The sequence below is a fragment of the Podarcis muralis genome, chromosome 4, assembly GCF_964188315.1.
Source record: "Podarcis muralis chromosome 4, rPodMur119.hap1.1, whole genome shotgun sequence".
Lineage (NCBI taxonomy): Eukaryota > Metazoa > Chordata > Lepidosauria > Squamata > Lacertidae > Podarcis > Podarcis muralis.
Window position 1 is genome coordinate 30,616,372 of NC_135658.1, and position 26,404 is coordinate 30,642,775.

At 42.3% G+C, this 26,404-nt stretch overlaps 1 protein-coding gene across 1 annotated transcript; it reads right to left on the bottom strand.

Annotated features, from left to right (window-relative positions):
• Positions 1-2,551: 2,551 nt before the first annotated feature.
• On the bottom strand, positions 2,552-26,404 carry UPK1B (uroplakin 1B). Its single transcript, XM_028726533.2, has 8 exons — positions 26,285-26,404; positions 15,151-15,238; positions 14,107-14,307; positions 12,583-12,657; positions 10,666-10,788; positions 8,195-8,374; positions 6,642-6,725; positions 2,552-3,796 (listed from the first exon to the last, which is right to left on the bottom strand). The coding sequence occupies exons 2-8, from the start codon at positions 15,217-15,219 to the stop codon at positions 3,746-3,748; spliced, it is 783 nt and encodes a 260-aa protein (XP_028582366.1). The 5' UTR covers positions 15,220-15,238; positions 26,285-26,404; the 3' UTR covers positions 2,552-3,745.

Sequence of the window (26,404 nt, forward strand, 5' to 3'; positions counted from 1 at the left end):
TATCATGATTGTAAGTAAGTTCTGCATTGGGGTGGGAGGTTCTGCTCCCATCTGCAAATGTAGCACCCAATTCTAGGCAACAAGATTGCACCTTTCTGCTCAGGCTCCCATTCAGTTGCTGCCTCTGCTTCCTGTTCAGCCTCCTCTAGCTGATCAAACTCTCCTTAGCCTTCACTGAGGTTCTTCTCTCCACAGGGAGGTTGGGGGAAGGAATCAGGGTCCCTGCTACCCCTTCCAAAGAGACTGTTGGGTTGGAAAGTGGAGAACCCCCTCCTCCAACCCGTTCCAACAATTCAGCTCCCCACTCTCTGTTTCTTCCTCCACAGTCAGAGCCTGCCGACTCACGCCTGATACTGACAGTCCACTGTGAGAACAGGATGCTGAACGAGAAGGGCCTTTAGTCTCATCCAGTAAATCTCCTCGTGTTCTTAATGAAAAGATCTGATGTCCTGGATGACCTGTTCAGAAATGCTTCTGTGGTGGAAAGCATGGCATTATAACCAGTAGAGTTTGGTGAGCATGTTGGAGTGATTATGCCAGGAACCTGTTTCTAGGGCGAACCTTTCAGTTACAGTTTCTTTCGGCTTATCATTTTCCTAGTACTAAGTTCAGTTCTCCACATTTTCACATTTCCACACAAAGAGCATCGTGAACATTCAGCATTTCAGTGTTCTTCCAATATACACATTTTGCAAAGCAAGTTTCGCTAACACAATGCATTTTATATGCTATTTTCACCAACACCCTCATCTTTATGTACCCTTTATCGCAGTATATTCATTTTTAAAAACATATTTTTTGTTTGGAGACCCATATGGCAAAATTCAGAGAAGTGTGCATGGTGTTTCAGAAAGTTTGTATTAGGCTTGGTTTTGAATGTGAGCTGAATCAAACTTTCCCCCTATTCATACCTGTGGCTCTCCAGATGTTGCTGGACTGCATCATCCTTGACTATTGGCCATAATGGCTGGGGCTGTTGGGTGTTGGAGTCCAACAACATCTGGAGAGCTACAGGTTCCCCTCACCCTTAGGCTAAAACAGGGTTCCCCAAACTTGTTTTTGGACTAAAGCTCCCATCATCTCTAGCTAGCAGGACCAGTTTTCAGGGATGATGGGGACTGTAGTCCAAAAACAACTGGAGATTCAAGTTTTGGAAACCCTGGTTTAAAGGCACACGGTGCCACAATTTTGCTAAAGCTAAGCAGATCTAGAGCTGCAGATCACCAAATAAAGGCTAGCTGGTGCCAAGCTGGTGCTGTCTGCATACTGGAAGTCACGTTGACTGATTCAGACCTGGCTTTTGTCTCAAAACAAGTACCACAGGTATGGCAGATTTGCCTTCCAGGAGGAACTTCATGTATCCCGCATGAGCATGTTGATCTCCTTACTGCTTCTCCCTTTCCTTTTTCTGCAACTGTTCCTCTGACCTTTACCCACCCTTTGTTGGAATCTCCAACAGCCACAGTCAGCAGAGGAGTAGAAGCAGCTTACACGACAATAAAGACTGACTCCAGGGGCCAGAAAACCAGAACCAGAAGTGCAAACTCCAGGTAAGCCTGTCTGGCAGCATTCTGCCACCAGCCCGTTCTCTGGCCATAGAATGGACTGTGCTTTGGTATGCGATCAAAGGGAAGTACAGTTCTGTGATAAACAGCAGCTCTCTTTGGGAAAAGTACACATAACTTGACTGTTAAAAAGCAACCCTACTAAGCCTAGTGATTCTCTGGCAGGAAGTAACCATTTGTCCCTGCCTCACATTAAGATGATTGGCAATCTAATCCTAAATGTTTGCACTCCTTGCCTACTTGCAACGCTGAAGGAAAACACTCCAAACTGATTCCAGCTAGAAAGTCCAGACGTTACTGGGGCACACATTAGAATGTGACGCCATACAGGTTGGATTGGGCACTGACCCATTCTTGTTCTATTATGCCAACATGCCATTAGATCGCGAACTTCGTTAAGAACTAAGCTGGCAGAGAAGTGACATGACCATTGAGGACTTATAACAAAATCCAGTTATGCAGAATGACAACCACATACTTGACTGCTTAGTCAAATACCACACCACCTTGTTTAAGCTGCTGGAAAAATGCAGTATAGCTGTTTTTACTCAGCAATGAAGAGAAACAGCTTGTGCTGTTGATCAGGTGATCAGATATTGTGAAGGTAGGATACTGAGAAGCAAACATCCGCATGCACACAGTGATGGGAAGTTTGTTTGTATGTGTATGTTATTAAAAAGGGCACATTTCCCCATTATTTTCCAGCAGTAGACAGAGGGTCTAAAGCAACCTCATCTTAGATAAGTCCCCAGTAATAATAGCTGCTTAGGTTTTCATGTAGTAGATCAGGGCTGCCTTACAGACTTGCTATTTCATTTGTAAGTTAGCAATTTAGCTCTTAAATCTGCAGTTCACTTTTCTGGTGTGGGCAGTGTTGAGTGCTGAAATAACATTAAAATTATATTCAAAGTCAGGTCTTGTTGCTTGAGAATCCCACTGTGGAAGGATGCTATCATTTTCATCACAAGAATGCGAAGACGCAGATGTTTTGTTGGGATTAACTAGCCAGTTTTGTCCTTGAAGGTTTCCCTCCAGCATAAGCTTTTATTTGTTCTCATTTTTCAGCTTTTGAACACAAAACCAATATACTTGGATCACATGTGAAAGAAAGCTCCATTTGTCCTAAACATTTCTGTCTTTCTTATCTTTTAACTCCACTTTATTATTAAAGATTTGAAGAATAAAATATACATGAAACAGGGCGGGTGGTATGTTCTTGGAGCTTACATGTGGATGGGGGGGGAGAGAGGAAGTTTTCATCTTAGAACATTCTGTACAAGGAACAAAATATCACAAAAAAAGGAGCAAAACTTGATGTATGTAGAACAAAGTATCAGAATGGACCAGTTCAAAAATATTCCTTGTAAAACCAGTTTTGCCCTCATGTCACGTTAGTAAGCTTAGCCCTCTAGTGAACTCCATGAACAACATATTTAATTCAAGAGGAGAAGAAAATGTTAAATTCTTCCACTGCCAGCTTCTGCTGCTTTAAAAATAAAGCTCTCCAAAGCAAAAGTGACAACAAATATTACATGGGCTGGTTGAGGTAAGAACCACGGGAAAAGGTGTGAATATCAGTGATCAGTTGAAATAGGTAGCTACGGAAACAGCGTCACACACGTAGTTTACTGATCACCACAGCAAAGCAGGCTCACCCAGTTCAATCTTTATAGCGAAAGGGTGATATCCGACTAGCTCGACTAGTTCATGGATAAAGTTGTTTGCTGTATAACATGTAAGGAGATCAATAGTCCATTAAAATAGTTCAAAACATTACAAAAGAAAGAAGATCTGATACACAAAGCAGAGGAAATTATAATACTTGATGGAGCATTACATCTTGAAACCTACTTGTTCCAGACAACTGGCTTCAGATCAGTTGATGCATTTGGAGCCATTTCTTCCTCTTTTGCTCTTTCTGGGAGTAGCATACCCATCCAATGATGTTTTAATGTACCCAAAGTTTTGGAATACAGAGCAAATTAAAAGGCAACTACCCGTTTTTCATCTTGCAGGTATTAGACCTGCTGTGTTTGAAATGGGGGTGGGGGGTGGGGAGCATTGTGGTGAAGAGGAGAGATCAGAACTTCCATAGAGAGAAATATATTACATAGACATCACATTTTAAAGAAAAGAATGTGTCAACTCCAAGGAGGACAGGTTGGTAGGATACTGCTTCTTTAATACTCGATTCTGCTCCAGTAGAACATGGTACAAAGAAGGACCCAAGTCTGCAAGGGAAAAAGAAAACAACCACTCAGGAAGGACCACACCTTATGCCATTGCAACAGCTTACTTACGCAGCTTGCCCAGATCTCCCACCCCAAAACTCTACCAGCCAGAGGGACAGCCTGAAGTCAGTCTGCACAAACAACATAATTATGTGGAATGGAAGTAACTCTGGGCTGCATCTACTATATTTGACCCCGAGGCCCAGTTTCTGTGGGATGCTTGACCACAATGGAGAAATACAGATGAAAACCAATGCACTGGAATTAAAAAGAAGGAGACCTATATGCTGAAAAGCAGCAGCAACAAGAGGTTTTCACAGAAGGCCCGCCAAGACTCCCAGGCTATTTTTATTTTTTTACAATTCTGTTCATCTTCTAATAATGTTAACATTTTAGTGCTGTTTCCATCCAAAGCAGAAAAACTATCTGTCCCTTGTTGCAGCATAGCTACAATCTATTTTCAGAACATTCAAGACATTTCCCATTGGATAAGACAAAAAGGAGGGAACAAAAGTTTGGAAGTGGAGTGGAAATCCGGTTGAGGTGCTTTCCCACTGACCCATTCCTTTTAGAGTTTGGGGGGCGGGGAGACGATATTGTGCCAGAAGGGTACTTCTTTCTTGATGCCTTCTACCACACAGACACCCTGGCCGAATTCCTGCTAGATTCCTATCCTACAATATTAGAGAGAGAGAGAGAGAGAGAGAGAGAGAGAGAGAGAGAGAGAGACTGTTCTAGTTGCCTGAAGCTATTAATTAATTTGTGGGTCCATATTCCTGCTTTTGGGAAAGATTGAGGGCACAAGGAGAAGGGGACGACAGAGGACGAGATGGTTGGATAGTGTTCTCGAAGCTACCAGCATGAGTTTGACCAAACTGTGGGAGGCAGTGGAAGACAGGAGTGCCTGGCGTGCTCTGGTCCATGGGGGTCACGAAGAGTCGGATACGACTAAATGACTAAACAACAACAACATTCCTGCTCAGCACTGATCTCTCCACCCGCAATCCCACGTTGGTCATTTCACAATTTTATTTCTCTGTGCTTATCATTTAGGATGGGGTGGGGAACCTGTGGTCCTTGCACCAAATGTGGCCCACCAGGGGGTTCATCAGACCACACCCATCTGACAACTTATGTGATGTTAGGTGATTGACAAGTGGGCACCGGTAATCTGATAGGATCTAATAAAGATCTGCCCAAAAAGGGTTCTTCACCCCTGATTTAAGTGATTTGTATACCCCTGGGTGGTGGAAATATTTGCTAAGCTATAGTTTAATCTTATGAGATCTTTACCACCCTTAGGGCTCACGAACTCCCACTTCCCCCTCTGTTATGACTGCATTGATGAATCCTTAAGCTTCCACTTCTATTGTAGATCAACCAAGTCTTGCCATGTCATCTGAACACAACAAACGGGGGTTAAACTATGGTTTGCTTTTTAAAAAACCCCAACTTCAAACCATTATTGTTAACAAAACATAGTTGAGCTGAACTACAGTTTAGGGTTTGAGTGAACAGCTACTTGAAATTGGTAGCAGAAACTTCCGGTCTCTTCCTTTTAGCTGTGCTGGATGCAAAGAGAAGAAGGGGGGGGGCACACAACCCAAAGTTTGCAGTGGCTCCTCCATGTTTTTGTATTACGTGCAGACCAATCTGTGCTGTCCACATGCCTGTGATTAGGCAATAACCCGTCTCCCAGGTTTATTCATAGTCATTTTACTGTCTCCCTAGAGGTCATTTCACATTTACACTGCTGCTGGTTACACCAGTTTAGGCACTATGTAAACATAGGTTGGTATTACAAGTGTCCTGCAAGTATAGTCCAAACAAACTGGGTACTCGAAACAAGTTTTCCCGGATGCAAAAGGCTTATTTGACCTTAGCTGGCTCAAAAAGCTTAGTACTGATCAACCCATAGGCATTGTTCCAAAATAGGAAGAATTTTTTAAGAGTTCTTCCAGCAATGTCTTCCAGGTAATCAAGCCATATTATTTATCTATAATTCATTGATAACCAAGTGACATTGGCTGTATAGCACTAGTGTACAGAATAATATGAAGGAAGAGACAGGTCTCTGCCTCAAGTAGCTTACAATCAAGTTCTAAAATGGCAGGAGGGTGGAAGTGCAGCAAGAGTAAGAAGGGATGAACTAGTTTCAAAGGGGAATTAGTGATAAGGAGTTAAGATGCCTCCCCTTAGCTGTTGTGTCTGTGCAGGGACCTACTGTGCTTTGTGGTGTGTGTTTGTGTCTTTTTGGCAATAATCACCAACATACTGTCGTTGAAGATAAAAATCCTGCCAACTGATTTCTACCAATAGAGAAAACTAGGAGCTATAATTCTAGAACAACTGTGTATCATCATCTTCATAAACTGCTACATTCAACATACTATAAAAATCATCAGGTTCTGACACCATCAGAAGTCAGTATTAGTTCAAATATGTCATTCATGGCAGTTAAAGCTTTCTTAGGAAACTGAAGTGAATGTATGATTGGAAACTTGGAAGCAATTAGCAAAAAAAAACTTAATTTTTGTCATTTCAATAAAGAAAACTGTGGATTATAATAAGTCCAAATGTCCAGGAACTTTATTCTTAAAAGCCAGTGGGTGGGGGAGAGAAAGATGATGGTGGTGGTGATTTGTACATCCTTCACCCCAAGGTCCCAGGGCAGGTTAAAACAATTAAGACACCACATTTTAAAAATTGAAAACTCAGACATAGCACCTGAATATGTACCATTCTGAACTCAGAGAGTCCCCAACAGATGCAGAACAAGTTTCATGCTTTCGCTAAATAAGAGGTATCTTACCCAACATGCAAGACATTACAATTAGATACTCACAGTCCAGCACAGAATGGCGAAACCAAACCAGGCAACACCCCAAGCATGTCTGTCCATTGGGCCAGAGATGATTGGATAGCAGCCCTAAGTAATCAGAACAAACCAACAAGAGAATCAGTTTCAGGGCAACCAAGGCATCATTCCAGACATCACAGGCTTTAGCTTAGAGCTGGTGAACTTGTCTAGAAACTCTACAGCCTCAGGTTAGTTCACTGTTTCCAGTATTAAGCCTTGGAACGAGGACTGCAGCAGTTAACCTGAAGTCCAAACATGCTTTCAGGGCCCACTTTGTAAAACACAAAACCAAACTTATTAGCACTCATACAGCTTTGCTGCTATGTCTCCCAGCTGCTGTACACACTGCACATGAGAGTGCATCAGCCACAAATAATAACAACAATCATTTATTACTTATTACTTATTACTTATTACTTATTACTTATTACTTATTACTTTCCCCAGCCACTCTGGGCGGCTTCCAACAAGAGATTAAAAATACATTAAAACATCAGTCATTAAAAACTTCCCTAAACAGGGCTGCCTGTCCTAAAGGTCAGATAGTTGTTTATTTCTTTGACATCTGATGGGAGGGCGTTCCACAGAACGGGCGCCACTACCAAGAAGGCCCTCTGCCTGGGTCCCTGTAACTTTGCTTCTCGCAGTGAGGGAACCGCCAGAAGGCCCTTGGAGCTGGACCTCAGTGTCCGGGCAGAACAATGGGGGTGGAGAGGCTCCTCCAAGTATACTGGGCCAAGGCTGTTTAGGGCTTTAAAGTTCAGCACCAACACTTTGAATTGTGCCTGGAAACGTACTGGGAACCAATGTAGGTCTTTCAAGACCGGTGTTATGTGGTCTCGACGGCAACTCACAGTCACCAGTCTAGCTGCCGCATTCTGGATTAGTTGTAGTTTCTGGGTCACCTTCAAAGGTAGCCCCATGTAGAGCGCATTGCAGTAGTCCAAGCAGGAGATAACTAGAGCATGTACCACTCTGGCGAGACAGTCTGCGGGCAGGTAGGGTCTCAGCCTGCATACCAGATGGAGCTGGTAGACAGCTGCCCTGGACACAGAATTGACTTGCGCGTCCATGGACAGCTGTGAGTCCAAAATGACTCCCAGGCTGCACACCTGATCCTTCAGGGGCACAGTTGCCCCATTGAGGACCAAGGAGTCCCCCACACCCGCCTGCCCCGTCCCCCCCAAAAAGTACTTCTGTCTTGTCAGAATTCAACCCAATCCATCAGCTGCCATCCATTCTCCAATCGCCTCCAGGCACTCACACAGAACCTTCACCGCCTTCACTGGTTCCGATTTAAGAGAGAGGTAGAACTAGGTATCATCTGCATCCTATTCTCCTGCCCCTGTGCTTTCTATTACCCCACCCCAAATAGAGAGCAGGAAGAAATAATCTTTTCTCTCTTTTTTTGCAGCTGCAAGGCTTCAACCTTGTATAACACTTTTGGTTTTCAGCACTTCACCGACATTCTGGGAAGTAAATAATTGAGATAAGCATTTCAATCACCCCAAAAAGTAAGACAAAGAAGGTATTCTTACATCTTTATGGTAATAGCCATCCATCCCCAGTTTGCAGGCATCCACGTTTATTGACTTTCCTAGAAGATCCATTACGCAGCATTGGCGTGGCCAAGGAAAATCTGCATCTTGGTTCCTTTTTCTAAATACAGAGTTATATGCTTGCCAGTCTGATGGGCCAACCACACCGCAGCACTTATTCTGGGTTTAAGAAGGAGAGAGAAAGTTGCTCATTAGGGTTAAGGCAATTAAGCACCTTGTGCGACATTCAAAAACTAGAGAGAACTTTGCTGAGAAGGAAAGGAATGTAACATAATGTAGGATAGGCTGATACTCAGTTAGGGACCCCATGCTCTACAAATAGTGAAACTACTAGAATATTGCCAGAATCTTCAGCTGCGGTCTCCTGCCCTCCCAAGTGAGGCCTGCCTGGCTCCAACACAGACATACTTCTGAGCACCAGCTTAAGACTTTCTCCTTCCCTTTGGGTATTTCACGGAATTGCATCCAGCTGATACAAAGCTTTATGTTAGTGCTGCACTAGACTGCTGAAAAGTCCCAGAACATTCCCCTTACCCAGCTGGAAGCTGGCGTTTTATGTTTCATATATTAGGTTGTTGAAATTTTGCTTCCCACCTCCACCATGGTTGTTGTTTTTAACAATTTTAAAAGGTGATCGAAACTGAGCAATCCACCCCCCCCCCCATGGCACTGGGTAGGATGGTGGGTGGAGCTGATGTGGACAGAGATGTCCTTCTAATCAGCTTTCCCAGCTATACTGGCTACCAAGAGTGTGGACAAGACCTCTGCTGGTAGAATGCCTTGAAATGGGGTATTTCAGAGGCAGGAACTGGGAAGGGCTGAGCCACACTGAGATCCTGACTTGGCTTCAGTGCCATTGCGCAAAAGCTTTTGACCAGCAAAAGCTTTTTGACCAGCACCAGCTCTAAATTGATGTAGTGAGCCTTAACCTTCTTACCTGGCAACAGTGCCACCTTCATAAAGCTCCAGCATGAAGGTGGAGGTGGACTGCAGCCTTTGTCACCTAAAGACTGTCCTATGTTATATGACTTATTATTATATTATATTATATTATATTATATTATTATATTATATTATATTATATTATATTATTATAATAAATTTATATAAATTATAAGAACATAGTGTGAGTACCACATCAATGGCCTATGTTTATTACAAGATGTTCTGACTAGTAAATCCTGTAAATTCACCTGTTTTTGATATTTCTAGGCCACCTTTCCAGGGCACAGATGCCATCCTAAGATGGCTTACCTAAAACATAATGGAATCACATAGTTGCAAACAAAAGGAGCCTAACCATACATTGCATTCAAAAGCCTTCAGGTCTTGGATGAATCCTTTTCATAATTCTATTCAACTGAGTGGGATTGGCATGGAAGGCATGCTTAAAATAAAGCGGGCCTATATTATTCCCAACTATTCAGTCTGGATCAGGATAATTAAATCTGGATCAAGATAATTTCATTCAAGTGTGGAAAGATGGTGCATTGTTCCAGGTGAAGTAGAGAGAGCAGTAAAATATCTCAAGGAGTTTTAAACAGAGGTGTCTACTCCAAACCATTTATAGGCCAGTTCAAATCCAATACATGCATATTATTATTATTATTATTATTATTATTATTATTATTATTATTGACTTTATATACCACCCTATACCTGGAGCATATACTTGCAATAACATCCACCTGAGTTCAGCTGGGTTAATCATCCCAGGATTACAGTTTTAGCCAAGTTTAGCTACTACTGTGCTAAACAAAGTTATTTTCATTTTATACCACATGTTCAATGGCCCAGATTTATCTAAGTTTTTTGGCTAGCAGAAGCCAGCTTAACATTTCCTGCTGGCACAATGGGACTTTGCTTCCCACAACTGCTTGGGAGGGTCAAGAGAACCCCAATAGCAGCGTGCAAAGGAAGGAGAGGGGAGATTGTTCTGTCTGGTAAGCAGAAATTACTGTGATGGTGGAAGAATCACCTTAGCACGACTCTGAGTTCCACCCATTATTTTTATATCTGAAGAAATCTGAATGTGTATCAGTACAGCTGGGCTGAGATATGGAAGTTGGATAATACGAGTTTAAGAAGTGTTGAAAGGTGGTGCTTCTAATACTGGGCAATAGCAAGATGTGGAAAGTCATTGTTAATACACTGACCACTCTCAAAAACATAACCCTTCGCCTTCCCCGAAGGAAGTGTGCACAGCAACATAAAAGTAAGAATAAACAAATACACTTAAGAATCCAACAGAAGCCTTAGAAGGGATTTAGCAGCATTTCATTATTAATAGTCATACAAAACATAGGAACCGTCCAGCAAAAACTTGTTTGCTCACAGGACAGAGGAAAGATGTGCCTACAGAAGCATCAGACTAGAGAGTCTGACAACATTTAGAGCTGTATTCTTAAGGCTGGAGCGAAGATTTACAAAAATGCACCCCTCATCATTACCTGCAACATGAGCCGATCCCACGTCCTGGTGATACCTTCACTCTTCCATTTGTCGTCATTGTTGATGGGGTCTGGATTCTGGTATTTTTCCAGCATTTGCTTCAAGAAGAGATTGGGGGTGAGCTGCGTGACAATGAGAGAGGGGTGTATGAATGTCCGCCAGATTTCTGAGAAAGGAAGACTCTCAATAGGACCGAAGCCTCCATCCCAGTAATAACCAACAGAGGCTACATTCCTGGTGGAACGCCCTCCCATCAGTTGTCAAAGGAATAAACAACTATCTGGCGTTTAGAAGACATCTGAAGGCACCCTTGTTTGGGGAAGTTTTTTAATGACTAGTGTTTTAATGTATTTTTAATATCCTGTTGGAAGCTGCCCAGAGTGGGTGGGGTATAAGTAATAAATTGTTATTGTTATTGTTATCATCCAGACATAGTATTTATTGTGTTTCTTTTACTAAGTATAATGGTACCACTTCTTGTCCCAATTTCTAACATTTCTTTCACGCTGCAGAACCTGTATACCACACCATGTCACATTAAATCTTATTCACACCAGTAGGTTACTACAGTGTGAAAGGAACATTAGAAATTGGGATTGCCACCTCCTTTCAGCAGCTGTTGAGGGGAGGGGATGATCCTGTAAGGCCTTGGCTGAATACAGTCAACAGCCCTTTGTAAAACTCCCCTGATTTTCCAGGGTTCCAGGCTTGCAAATGTTTTTTTTTTAAAAAAAAAAAAAAGGAGGAGGAAGAAGCAGCAGCAGCAGTAGCAGCAAACAACAGGGGAATGAGAACAAAACTTGCACTATCTTCCACTTGATTTCCGGAATAGCTTTTACGTGGTGTGAAAGCTCAAATATAATGTGGGAATTAGTAGGGAAATGGAATAAACTGCTGGGTAAATGCAGAGATACCCTTGACCAGACTTTGACAGAGGATTACATCATGAGGAAAGTTCAAGGAAATAAATAATGAACAGTTTGCCATTCATTGCTGCCTAAACATGTAATGGCCAAAATACTAAAATTAAATATCTCCAAATTACTTGATAATCTAATAATTTATATAATCTAATAAAACCTAGTCTCCCACATATTGATTGACTGGTACTATTTCTATGCTGCTTTTCACTCAAATGAATCCCAAAGTGGCTTACAAACAATAATTAATATAATAGAACATAATAAAATATCATAAATATAGCATAAATCATAGGGGGGGGGGGGTGGAATCGTCAGTCATATATCTTCTTAGCCATCATGTTCATTCTGCTTAGAGCCTCATTCTTGTAGAGCCATATGCCTTTGGCAGATGTGCAACCCAGGCCCAAGCCATTTTAATTTTATTAAATTATTGCTAAACCACCCTTCAGCCAGAAAGATTCTGGGTCAGTGTACAAACAGACAGAAATAAATAAAATCCATCCATACCAAACACTTTTGTACAAAACGCCTTCATACAAACTGTAAACGCAGAGGCAACAAAATCTGTGAGGCAGACTGAGGAAGCACAACCATTTAAAGCAGGCACCCCCAAACTCGGCCCTCCAGATGTTTTGGGACCACCATCCCTGACCACTGGTCCTGTTAGCTAGGGATGATGGGAGTTGTAGTCCCAAAACATCTGGAGGGCTGAGTTTGGGGATGCCTGATTTAAAATGTCTGGGCAGATCAAAACGCCTTGTCCTCATGCCAAAAAGGTTGTAATGCCGGTGCCAGTTCAACCTCTTTGCGGAAGTCCTTCCAAAGTTGGGTCCCCACTACAGAAAATGGCCTCCCCTTCCAACATTCATGATGTACTTTTGCTAAGGAAAGCACCATCAGAAGGGCCTCTGCCAAAGATTTTATCCTTTTCACCTCAAGGATGAAATTGGGAAGATCTGAGAGAATGAGAAACCAATGGCGCAGAGTACTTACAAAGTCTCGGTGCACAGCTGCTGTGATGCTGGAGGCAACTTCAAAGGCAAAGACTATCATCAGCAGGATGATATACTGAAAAAAAGCCAAAAAAACAACACCATGTCAACAAAGGATGCTATGTACACTTAGCCGTCAGGTTTAGATCCTTGAGATGAAAAGGAACACGTGATTCTTGGGGTAGGTTGCTAAGCTTCTACTTTTTCCTTCTGAAAAGGTAGATTAAGAGCAGCCTGCCAGACCAGGCAAAAGACCCATGTAGTCCAGCATCCTTTTATCACAACAACCCACCAAATGACTACAGGAACCCCCAAAGCAGAACTGGAGCAAAAGAGCACCACCCCATATCCCAGCATAACCCCCCCTGGCATTCAGTGGCATACTGCCTCCAAGAGTGGAGGCGCTCATTATTTATTTACTTAAACAATTTATATACTGCTTAGCTACAACTGCTTCCAAGCAGTGTACAGAAAATACACTAGAGGAAAGGTAAAAATTGAAATACCTGCTAGAATAATTTTTTTTTAAAAAAAAACATGCCTTCAACAGGTGCTGGGAGGGACCCTGTTTGAGCTCAGCTGGAAGGAAGTTTCATAAAATTGGGGCCCCAACTCTGAGTGCACAATTCCTGGTGCAAATGAGCCATGCCTCCAAGTCGTAGGAGACCACCTACAGTGACTCCCACAAAGACCTCAGTGATCCTATAGCAGAAAGTTGTAAATCTTGATTCTATACTGCAAAGTAATTTCCACCTCATGCCCACTCTATCTTCAATAGGAAGATCTGTTTTGGGTATTAAAACAACAACAACAACACAGTTCCTCCTAAACAAGGATGAATTCGTGGATTGTAATAGCTACATCATCTCTTTAAAAAGAGATGTTTCCTTACACAAGTGTCCTTCAACTTGGGGTCCCCAGATATTGTCTGATGACAACTTCCATCATCATAAGTCAATTTAGCCATGGGCATGGATGACAGGTGTTGCAGGTAGACAGTATCTGGGGGCCAAGGCTGAAGAAAACAGCTTTACACTACACTAAGATTTCAGTCATAGTCAACTGGAAGCTTTTTCCTCTCAGACTAGAGACTCATGGATACAATTCCTACGGTGACATCCTCTTTTCTATTCTTTTTTTGCAGTTGTGCTTTGTGGAATGATAATGCAAGGTATCTACTCAGAATAATATGTCTCTCACTTTTTCTGCCATATCTTTCACAATGATTGACAGCAAACTATGCACACATATCTATAATTGAATAAGTTTCTACTTCTTCTGTGCTAGAACTGCAACAGAATGGAAGACAAAACATTAAGTTTCATTTGTGCACAATGTCCCTGACACTCATGATTATTCCATTTTCTGAGACTCTGCACACATAGTTATTACCAAGTTGCCAAGGAAGTACTCTCTCCAACACCCTTTTTACCGTTTAGGAAATTCCTTTGGGTACAAAAAGTCAGAAATATACTGACCATCCTCTTGGAGAATGCTGAATACTCTTGGTGACTATCCAACTTACCACCAATAGCATTGTCCTATTTGACTTCACGACACCAACAATACCAAGGACTGCCATACAAAAGAAAGCGAAGCCAGTGAAGATCCCAATCCAGGCAGCACCATAGATGTCGTCATTGTCGGTAGCTTCCAGCAATGGATAAAGGGTTTGCTGATCTGACACGAAGAATATACACTCTGCCATGAGTGCAAGGCCACAACACTGAGAAGAGACAACCAAACAGACATATCACTGTCAACCCAAGGGTTTTTGCTTGACCTGAGGACAAAAACTTGAGCCCATATTGAACACACAATTCAAAAGTTTGGCTCACTCATCTACTACTAAGGGCATCCCACATCGTCCAACTCTTGTACAAATTTGTGATTGAAAGAACGACACATTGCTATCTACACTTCTGCCACATGACCTGTCGCAGCTAATTCTCCATCTTCAGATTTATTTGCAAAGAAGCTAGGCAATAGTTAACACGGCAATAGTTTTCTTGCATTGTCCATTGCTTGTGTTTGAGTTAAATGCTGCTTGATGCCTCTTGTGCCAGCACTGCCCCCCACCTGACATATACCAGATTTTGCTGACCTCTATTCTACACAAACACCTTGCTATTCTTTTCCTTTTACTTATTTGAAGAGTGAAATGGGAGAGGTGCCTTCAAGGTTTTTTCAACAACCCTTCTTGCCTTGCCAACACAAATATATTTATGCATTAAATATATATATATATCTAAAAACAAGGTAGATTTTTTTTAAAAAAATAAAACACACAAAATTGCATTTACAATCCTCAGAGGAGGGAATACAGTGAACTTCAAATGTGACAAGACTATTGGGGATCAAAAATGTGGATCTATACTTTCATCTGTCTTTGCAGCCATAATCATGATACCTTCTACTACATAAATGCATATGTATTAATGGGATAATTTCAAGAGACATACATATCACTGGAAAAGTGCTTCCCTCTGGAAGTAGATTTAATTAATCTATGAGGGACTGCATCCGTGAAGTAGCCAACTCCCATACTATATATTTCAAGTCCACTTACCCCCATGACGACATTCCCCATGATGAGCAAGCCTTGGAAACATCGTGCACCAGTATCACCTTTTGCCATTTTCAGTCTGCTGTGCAACCTAGAAGCAAATTACAGATTTATCAGCGCTGTAGGTTCTCCCAAAAGCTTTCTGCCTGCCCTCCCACCTCTGCCCTTGAAAGCAAGAACAAGCACACACAAACTACTATGATATATTGATATATTGAGAAAGAAGCCTCGGAAATTACATCAGAACAAACTATCCACATAACTTTTTATTTGGTGTACCTGTAAGCAGGTTTGTACATTCTTTCAATACCTACCCATGGAAAATGGAAAGTTTCATCACAGATATATGTGATATATGTATACATTTGTGGAATTTAAAAGGTAACTCAGAGATCATTTGAGAACTGATAAAAAAGTAGATGACAGAGCAAACAGAGGCCATATCTTTTATTGGACCAAAGGCTGTTCAAAGTTATCTAGAAGGGCAAGCAGAGGAAACGGAGCACACATGAATCGGATCACAGTGTAAACCAGGATGGGAAACGAGAGGGCTTCCAGATTATTAAAAACCATTGGACATGCTGGCTGGGACTGATGGGAATTGGAGCCCAAGAACACCTGGAGAGCCATAGCTTCCCCATCCCTGGTACAAACCATACCTAGGAAATGAAAGTTTCATGAATCCCATAGGTGTCCTCAATTATCCAAATAGCCAGGCACAGAAGGAAGAGAATAGACAAAATGCATCTGGCTATACCTGATGCTGCAGTCACCAAGGTGCCCTTTGAGTAGAACTGTTCAGTGGGGTCAGGGGCCGATCAACTATGAAACTAATGAAGTTTAAGCTTCTGGTCCTAATCCCAGATGGCCCCCAGAAGCGACTTTAGTCCATGTTGCTTTAAAATGTTGGGTCTAGTACAACCAATTTAAGTTGCACAATTCAAATTGATTGTTTTTGTGTGTATATATTCCCGAAGTTTGAGAGTCAGCAGCACAGATATTGTAAATGTGTAGTGATCTATAAATGCAGGTTCAGACTGACTGTATTTCTTGCAATACCACATTTGGAAGATTACACACACACAAATACACAGGATACACAAATACACAAAATGTTGCAGTGTGGAATAGCCTTGTTCAGTTCTAGTCAGTGGGCCATGCCCTCCATTGGGACACTCCATTCCATTGCCCTTTCCATCTGGTTTGCCATCTCCTCCACCCTGGTCTGCATTCTGTAGCCACCAAACAAGCCAATGTGTGTGGCTTTAGGCTTGTTTCCTAAATATTTTTTTGTACTTCTTCAAAACTTGGAGTTTCCCCAAGCCTGCCGGCACCCCACTTTTGTGGATATTGTTCACTTTTGTGCATATTATTCTGTGAACTGCCCTGAGACCCCCGGATATAGGGAGGTATATAAAGTCAATAAATAGATAACAAATGGTGGAATTTTGACTAAATAAGCATTGGTACTCATACCCAAATATCAGAAACAAGAGGAACGATGCAGCCCTGCTTTAATTTACAGTCACCTTCTAAAAAATAAAAATAAAATACAATGCTTGTACATCCTCCCACTTTTGTGAAGTCTAAAGCTGCATCGTGCGTGAAGTGTTTTCATAAACTTGTCACACCCGTTTCCAGTCTAGGAGGCGCCTTCTACCTTGGGCTATGGGTTCTGCTGCATAGCTGAAAATGTCATTGCCCATTTCACGCAGATTGCCTGCAGCGAGTCTGACCCAACCTTCCCAGGGAGAAAGTCACACCCATGTGAGACACTAAAACTATGCTTCAGCATCTGTGACAAAAGAGGCACGGGAAGATAATGTGAAGAGCCAGTTGTAGCTGGAACATGAGAGACCAGGAGAGTCACATTCCAGTTGCATTTTTGAAAGTTCTGAGCTCTCGACTGGGCACCCAAGGAATTCTTAACGGAATTCAAATACCCTCAACTCTGACATGCTACAGACAGGGGCAAGACAAACTCCCCCTTCAGCTGGATCCCACAGTCCTTCGTGTATAGGGTTTGAACATCTGTAGTGGAGAACCTGGCACACTCGTGTCAGTTCCCTTTCAGATCAGGGTTATAAGTCATGTTGTGAGCCTGCAGGATACAGCAGTCTGCCTGCCTTAGAAGTTCACCCTTCCATGCATGGAGGATTTGTGAGGTTGGTCACAGTGATGCAGCAAGCACAACACACCCTTGTACAATGGGAAATGCATGGGTTTAAACATCTGAATAGGGCTTACGTCCTTCAGCCATGGGCAGGAATGATGTGTCATCATGCTAGTCACCTTTTTCATGGACGGAACCTCTTCACCTTTAATAACTGAACCACAGGCTGAAATCAATAGCTGAAGCCATTCCAGTACACACAATTATGGGGGGCCTGTCAAATTTCTGCTGATCTAGTTGGATATAGATCCTCTTTTCCATTAAATCAAACCAACAACCCTAATGCCACTTCTGACAACTCCCACTGTGGTCTCAATCACCCGGTCTACTAAAATAGTAGGGATACTGTGAATGAAGTATGTTGCAGCGTATATCTAAGAGGCTCAGTGGTCCAGTAGGCCAGCTGGAGACCCAAGTTTGGGAAACCCTGCAGTAGGCTTAATGTCAACGGAGACACAGAATAACAAGATGGGGAGTGCAAAAGAAGTGGTATTGGTGTAAGAGCATCCAAGCCAGTCTTTGACAAGGTGTAGAAGATATTTGGAGAAGGCTGTTTCATCGCTACCAATTCAGTTCTCACTTTTAATGAAGAAGAGTAAGCATGCCCTAAAAAGGTTGCTGCACAGGTAGGGAAGGGAAAATCTGTCCATTTCCATTTATCTTGGTTTCTCAAGTTTCCAGTCCTGAGTTCAGTTCTCCACATTTTCACATCATTTTGTAATCTTTTTATTAAAAAAGGTTATCATGAAAGTTCACCAGCATTTTAATACAATTTCCCCCCAATTGTGACATTTTTACATAACTGTGTCTAATGCACACCTTTGCACTAATATGATGTTTTGTGTACAATTTTCACTATTGCAAACTTATTTATGCATGCATTACTCGACTATATGCATTTCTGTACACAATATTTGGTTATAAAACTTCACTGCACAATTCGTAGAAGTACAGATTTTGAAAGATGGCTGCGTTTGGGTTCACAGATTGTTTTGGAAAATTTGAATTTGGTAGATTTGCCTTTAAATGAGAAGTGAATTGTATTTGTCCCCATTTCTCTACCTACAGGCAAAGTGTCACCTTACACCTACCCCCCCGCCCCCAAACAGAGAAAAGTCATCACATGAAAAGAGGGTAGAAGATGACTGAGATTTGCACAAATTTTTCACATGCTATTTTACAGGTGTGAATTTAGAAATAAATAGTATGTTTTGAATATTCCAATTATATTCAGAGTTTTCTGACCACATTAACTATTTTCTGGCCACAAGACAGTCAGAAGCTTTGGTTCCATTTAGGATGAAGAGCAGCTTGATGTATTGTCCAAGCCCAGATAAACTGGTTAATCTTAACCATGATTAGTGCAAACAAGCCAACTTCAAACCATAGTTTAGAAGGCAGCTTGTTTTCACAAACCATAGTTAAGATTAACCATAGTTCAAAGTTATTTCAGCACAGCAATGGTTTAAAGTTAAAAGTTAATTCAACAACGTGGTGAATCTAAAGCAGAAGTGGAAGTTTCCAGTATCCTCACTATGATACTAGAGGAAGAGAGCGTAGCGAAGAGAGACAAACCTGAGGCTCTTTTTTGAAATGCTAAACCATGCTTTACCATTATGTATGAATGCTTTCATTATATGATGGCTAACATAGGTTTCACTCCAAATCCACAAATGTATAGACAGACAAAAGACCTACTGAATAACACAGTTACTGCCAAGTAGTAGTAATACGTGGGATTGTAATCTTTAATTTTAAAATGTTTAACTTCCTACTCTTCCCTAAGCAAGTGAAATCTGCACCGCCTCCACTGCCCTTAAAATTATTGAGATCAGATAATAGTTTCCTTCGTGCCACAGAGGCTGGAATGCCCCTGCTTAGACCAGTTCCTCAGCCAGTTGAACAGGCTTCTTTATCTTTCTCTCAGAACTAATATCACGTTAGTTTATGCATTTATTGTCCTCAAAAAAACACACACGCAGGAAGCTTGCTTTCAGAACCGGAGTTCTGATTTGCTTGCAGCTATTTGCCCAGGTCTAGTGCAGAAAATGAAATGAAGCCATGCACGTACAGTGGTACCTCGGGTTACATACACTTAAGGTTACAGACTCTGCTAACCCAGAAATATTACCTTGGGTTAAGAACTTTGCTTCAGGATGAGAACAGAAATCATGCAGCGGTGGCGCAACGGCAGCAGGAGCCCCATTAGCTAAAGTGGTGCTTCAGATTAAGAACAGTTTCAGGTTAAGAATGGACCTCCGGAACAAATTAAGTTCTTAACCCGAGGTACCACTGTATTAAGGAAGCAGCTGGCATGAAATAAAAGGTAGAATGTAAAAGTACAACGGGATGCCATGATGAAGAAAAGGGTAGCCAAAGCCCAGGCGTCACCTACACAGGACCCATGGGCACCAAATGTACCTGTCATATGAAAGGTCACATCCCCTTGAAAATCCACAAAGCACGAAAGACAGCTGGCTCTCTCTGCTCAGTAGCTGTTTGGATTGATCAGTCTCCCTTACATGCCTCCATGGCAACCATTTTGTGACTGGCGCCAACAGAAATTACTCAAAATCGCAAAGGAGTCCACTGGCCCAGGAAGGTTGACATCCCCTGCCACAGCCTATAGCAGCACTGCCAAACCGAGCACCGTCCAGATGTTTTGGATTACAATTCACATCATCATGGGTCACGGTCAGAGATCACGAGAGGGGTAAGTCTGTCTGAAAGATTTAGAGGGCCTCAGGTCTGGGAAGACTGACCTATTTCATTTTTGTAAATTCTAAGAGGGACAGTTGGGTTTATTGGGCGTGTGGGTGTGTATAATGGGTGGAAACAGAGAATTCTGTGGCATGATCTTGATGCACATTAAACCACATCTAGGGAAAAGCAGCATTAGGCGGCTTGAGCGCTGCAACCCCAGAGTCAGTCACGACTGGACCTAATGGTCAGGGGTCCCTTTACCTTTACTATACTGACAACTGCCCTGAATTGTTATGAGCAAGATGGGAAATCGAACCCTCTTATGCTTGCCTGTGGATTCGTGGAGTGCACAGTCTAAAATTCCTATGCAAACAAGTGAACCAGGTGGCAGCTCGGAGAATGGAGAAGTTTTTGATCCAGCAGTTTATAATTTTTTAAAAATAAATGGTGTCATGACGGAAGGCTCCCACAGTGTCAGGTATGTGCGCCACTCATGGAAGTTCACAGAGCTATACTTGCTCATATTAGACTAGCAGGTAAGAGATGCATTGCCAGCCAAATAAAAGGCAAGGCCTCATTACTCATGTCTCTCCCTTTCCCAGGTCACCCTGTGTCATTCTCCATTAACAATTTAGAGACTGTAAGCTCCTACAGGAAGGGGTTTGTCTTTCGAGAATCATGTCAGTCTAATTGCCATGCACAGCGATAGCACTAAAGGACAGTTCCAGGTTTATATTAGATCAGAAGAATGAATAGCTGCCATGGTATGTGTGGTCCAGACATCACCCCTTCAAGAGAGATTATTATATGGTATCTACAGGAGTCCAAGATATTCCATCTGTCTCTGGAGACAATGGGGGAGTGAGCTTTTGGGAGTAAAATAAAATTGCTTGAAGGTTACAGTGCAGCTGTAGAGACTACTATGGAAGAGACACGCTTTGTTGCATCTGGGGATATTCTATGTGTTTTACACAAAGAGTTCATTCAAAAGAAATGTAGGTTTTTATTTTTATTTTTTAAAGGCTTTTTTCTACAGCCTTTCGGGTCCTGGAAATGCTTTTATAGCACACTCTTGTGCAAGTTTACTCAGAAGGAAGTCAATTACATTTAGTGGTGCTTTCTTCCCAGTATGTATGTATTGGTGCCTTAGAGGTAATATTCAGCTATTGGTGTTCCTAAACAGGTGTTTCATAGGGGCTGAATTTCACCCTTATCAATACTTTTCACTCTCTCTCAGATAGTCTGCCAAAGCTTTTGCCACAGGATTGTTGGTTCAAGAACAACGCTTGCTGAATTTCTCCGTTTCACCTCACTGTTAACCAATTTTCAGGGCAGGACATTGGCACACCAGATAATACAATATGCCTACTGAGAGGAATTGAAGCATAAAATAAAAGAAATAGAAAATTTCTCAAGATTGGCAAAGTGCTCTCCTACCCTGTGCACCCGCCCAAGACATGACGCATCCATGCCGTAACATGTCCTCAAGCCATTTCATGAGGACCACACCTCTGTTTCTTCAGTGAACCCTATTCAATTTTCTAACGATTTTTCATCTGATGGTAGAAAATGCTTTGCCCCAAGGCTCCATGACATATCTATATCTAGGGAAATGGGAGACACTTCGCTTTAATCTATAGCATCATTGATCAGTTTCATAGTCATATTTAGCATTTCCACATGTCGATTTGAATTTTTCATTGTGGACCTTTTATTACAAAAGCAGTGGGGATGTGGCAGTGAGAAAGTCAATCATTTAGATTATATATATATGCATCTTAATGCCAAAATAGGCTTCAAAGTATGGCTTCATCAATTGTATCAATGGTGTAAGTATTCACTAAGACCTTATACACCAGCAGGGCTTCCCCCCGGCAGCCAAAACTCGCTGGAACTCAGTTCCGGCACCTCTCAGGTAGGCACCTTTGCCATTCTAAGAGAACAAGGGTTCTTCAGTCTAAGAGTTTATGGTAAATTCCAGTACCTCTTTTTCTAGAAAAGTAGCACTGTACACCAGCAATGGTTTTATTTATAAAAAGTATTAATATATTGTTGCATCGTGAAACACCAGGGCAGTGTGCATCATTAAAACATTGTTGTTGTTGTTGTTGTTGTTGTTGTTGTTTAGTCATTTAGTCATGTCCGACTCTTTGTGACCCCATGGACCAGAGCACGCCAGGCACTCCTGTCTTCCACTGCCTCCCACAGTTTGGTCAAACTCATGCTACACTGTCCAACCATCTCGTCCTCTGTCGTCCCCTTCTCCTTGTACCCTCAATCTTTCCCAACATCAGGGTCTTTTCCAGGGAGTCTTCTCTTCTCAAAGTATTGGAGCCTCAGCTTCAGGATCTGTCCTTCCATTGAGCACTCAGGGCTGATTTCCTTCAGAATGGATGGGTTTGATCTTCTTGCAGTCCATGGGACTCTCAAGAGTCTCCTCCAGGACCATAATTCAAAAGCATCGATTCTTCAGCGATCAGCCTTCTTTATGGTCCAGCTATCACTTCCATACATCACTACATACCTTACTGTTTAAAGTAGTATCAAAATTATCAACAAAGTGACTGGCTCAACAGTACTGTAATGTTTTAAGCAGCCGCAAAAAGGTTTCCAATAAATGCTAAAAGTGAGTATGGTTGCCGATTCCCTGCTGAAAGTGTGTTCCACAACATGCCTATCTTCTGGTCAAAGCCAGTCAGGCCTCTGTGCCATGGGGAATGACAGCTCTACTCCAGATGATCTCAGTGACTAAACTGGGAACTGCAGGCTCAAGTGGTCCTTAATGTATCCTGGACTCAAGTTGTTCATGACTTTGTATATCATCACAAGAGCCTTGAACGTGGCCCGCTAGCCAACCTGGCCTTGGACATTTTGCCGCTTCAGACAAAACACAAAATGCAACCCCACTATGAGTTTCTCCTCTGCTGTTCCCCCATCCCCCATGCTGATGGTGGTCGTGGAATAAAGGTAACTCGAGGAGGAGTGGGTAGTGGCAAGCTGGCACAGACAAGCAGTGGTAGTATACTCTTCAGAGGCTGGATTTGCCACCTGAGACAACTGCCTCACCTTGTCTCATGGGCAGGCGGGTTCTGCCTGGTAGCATAGGGGCAACCAGTGCAGACATTTTAGCAGAGATGTTGCCTGTGGTCAGCTACCTGTCCACATCAGCAGTCTAGCCACTGCATTCAGCACAAACTGGAGCTTCCATATTCAGCCCAAGGGCAGCACCACATACTGTACATTACCATAATCCAGTCCTGAGGTTACCAGTGCATGGAGTAAAGTAGTCAAATGGTCCTGATCCAGAAATGGCTGTAGCTGGTATGCCCAATGAAGCTGGTGAAAGGCATTCCTAGCCACATAGGTCTCTTGCGCTTCCGATGACAAATATATATCCAAGAGTATCCCCAAGCTTTATTCCTGCCCCTTTAGAGGGAACACAACCCCATCCAGAACAGGCAACTGGCCTGTCTTCCAGACACAGAAACCACCTACCCACAGAGCCTCCACTTTCCTAGGATTCAGACGCAGTTTATTGTCCTTCATCCAGTTAATCACGGCTTGCACAGCTTCAACTGATTTAGAGGTTACGAGAAACAGAGCTGGCTGTCATCAGCACGCTAAGGTCCCCTTGCTCCAAAACTCCCAACGGCTGCTTCCAATGATTTCATAAATACGTTAAATATTTACTGGAGACAATGTGGTGTCCCATGGAGCACCACAGCACAAGTGCCACAGGATGAGGAGCACTCCCCCAGTGTTACTATCTGGACTCAACTGCACACGTAGGCATGTAATAACTGTGCCTCTGATAACTCATTTCACACAGCCCACCTAGGAGGAAACAGTGGTCAAAGACCTCTGAGAGATCAACACAACTCCCCTTCTCCCTCTTTTGCTAAAGGTCATACATCAAGGCAACCAAGGCTGATTCAGTCCTGAATCCAGGCCGAAATCCAGATTGAAGTGGGCCCAGAAATCAGAGTTATCCAGGAACACAGGCAGTTGCTGCGCCACCACTTTCTTCCCAAAAGAAGTATGACCAGGTGTGGGTGATTTTGTACATTTTGGGTTGTCTCACTTTCTCATTTTTTCTACAGTTAAGCTCAGTTCTTCACAATTCCACAGCAGTTTGTAATTTTAAAAGGTCATCATGAATATTCACCGGTATTTCCATATGAACTTCTCCTAATATACATATTTGCATGCAAGTTTGTCTACTATATACATTTTTTTACAGAGCAATATCCCACAGTAGAATGCATTTTCATATACTATCTTCACCAGCACAGTTATATGTAATTTTTGTGCATGCTTATTGGCTGGAGAACTGTGTGCAGAATTCAGAGAGCTGCAAATTTGGAAGGATAGCTGTGTTTCTGTTCTCACTCCCCACCCCCACCCCCACCCCCAAAAGTGCAAAGGCAGGTGTTTAAATGAGAATAGAATCAAGTCTCTCCCTCAACCCTACTGGAGACTGGCTGGTAGTCATTGCACAATGTTGGATCCTGGTTGCACTTTTTAAAGAGTAGGTACAGGCACTCCACTGCCTCCTTGAGGGTGATTGGCACCAAAAATGCAAAAATGCATTCACAACACCTTGGAGCAACCTTGCCACCCTCCTCTGACCAGTTTCAATCAGCAAGGATGGTTGGGGTTTCAGAGGGCACATGGCCGAATGCATTCCTGTGGTTATCCTGTCCTCATCAACTGGAAATGATGCCCAAACACTGTGCCTGATTGTTTGGCAGTTCTGTTTTGGGGAAGTGATTATACTACTACTCCATTGTGCTATAATTACATATTATCTCATTTTTTATACACACACACACACACACCCCAACACAGCAACACACAGACACACAAATACACTCCAAGCAAGATTTTGAGATGCTTCAAAGACCATTGACACTGCCTTGAAAAGGGTGGGGTATTCTTGATTTTAAGAGAGCACATCTGAACATTTGCAACGTAATTGCAAGAGTTAACAACACTCCCTTAAATACAACCCTTTTAAATAGGTGGAGTCGTGGGGGTGGCATTCAGCCAAGTTTTGCACAGAGTAGACACACTGAAATGAAAGAACATGACTAAGTGAGAGCCATTAATTCCAATGGTTCTACTCTGTGTAAAACACCCTCCATGCTTTTGAACATCTTTTTTTTAAAAAAAAAACCAACATAAAATTACAGCTATCCAGCCACACAATGCTATTATATAAATAAGAACAGGCTTGCTAGACAAGCAGATTATATGGCAGAAATAACAGTGCTCAAACACATTTTAGAAAATAGGAATGAACCATCTGGGGTGGGATGTATGATCAGAGCAAAGCTGTGTCATAGCACAGTTTCCTAAGCTGCAATCTGACGCACACTTACTTGGAGCAAGCCCCATAATATTCAGGGGGGGGGGGGCTTCCAAAAAAAGATAATGAGTATGTGAAAAAATTGCACTCTGGGTTTCACCTTATGATTCAGCAACACAGATATCACTAGCAAAACAAGAGGCTGATCTTGAGACAACACAGATTCACCGTGCAGGTCAGAAGATTGCAATGAACCTAATTGAATAGCTCAAAGCTTCTCAATGCACTGAAGGCTCCTTCCTGAAAGCTGTTTTGTTGGCTGCCCCCTTCAAAATACTACAAGGGAAAAACTGAAACAATCCTTACAAGAACTTTGTGAAGAGTTCACTAGGCAGAAAGCCAGTGTGTGTGTGTGTGTGTGTGTGTACCAATTTTTGATTAACTGAACTGAACCAGGAGAAACTCATCCTTTTTTTATCTTGTGCTTGTTCACAGAAAATGAAGGGAAATGCAAATCCTTCACCTGTACTGCTTTCCTGCCTCTTAACAGTGCAATCCTAACCAACTCTACTCAACTCAACCAACTCAACCAACTCCTATCAAATTCAGCAGTGTTTTCTCCCAGGAAAGTAGTATTATTGCAGCCAAACTTGGTGGCAGCATTAAGCAGCGATACACAGAATGATATCATCATTGAGGGAAGCAGATGAAAAGTTCCAAATTCCCACCCTGTGCAAAAACTGCTCAAATCCAATGAAATTCAATCTAACCATGCAGAGAATTTCAACTTAGTAATTATTTATCAGAAAACAGCAGCAAAGAGATGATGAATTGTTTTAATATAATAAGCAACAGGTCCGAACATCTATTGACTTAATAAATATTTTTAAAATAAAGGACCTTAGCATTCAAAGACATAAAAGGAATGCACTTCATGGACACAGAAAACTCACCTTGCACCCTCCTTATTCCACTGCTGGATCCCCAAACACACCTACAGTACTGAGGAAAATCCCCTCTCAATCAGTCTTTAAAAGAGCCCAAGGCAACGAAGTAAAATCGCGTATGATTGG

Coding starts and splice junctions, on each gene's coding strand:
- UPK1B (XM_028726533.2), bottom strand. CDS start 15,219: ATGGCAAAAGGTGATACTGGTGCACGATGTTTCCAAGGCTTGCTCATC. Junction 12,658..14,106: donor ATAGGACAATGCTATTGGTG/GTAAGTTGGATA, acceptor GCTTTTTTTCAG/TATATCATCCTGCTGATGAT. Junction 10,789..12,582: donor CAGCTGTGCACCGAGACTTT/GTAAGTACTCTG, acceptor ATTGTCACGCAG/CTCACCCCCAATCTCTTCTT.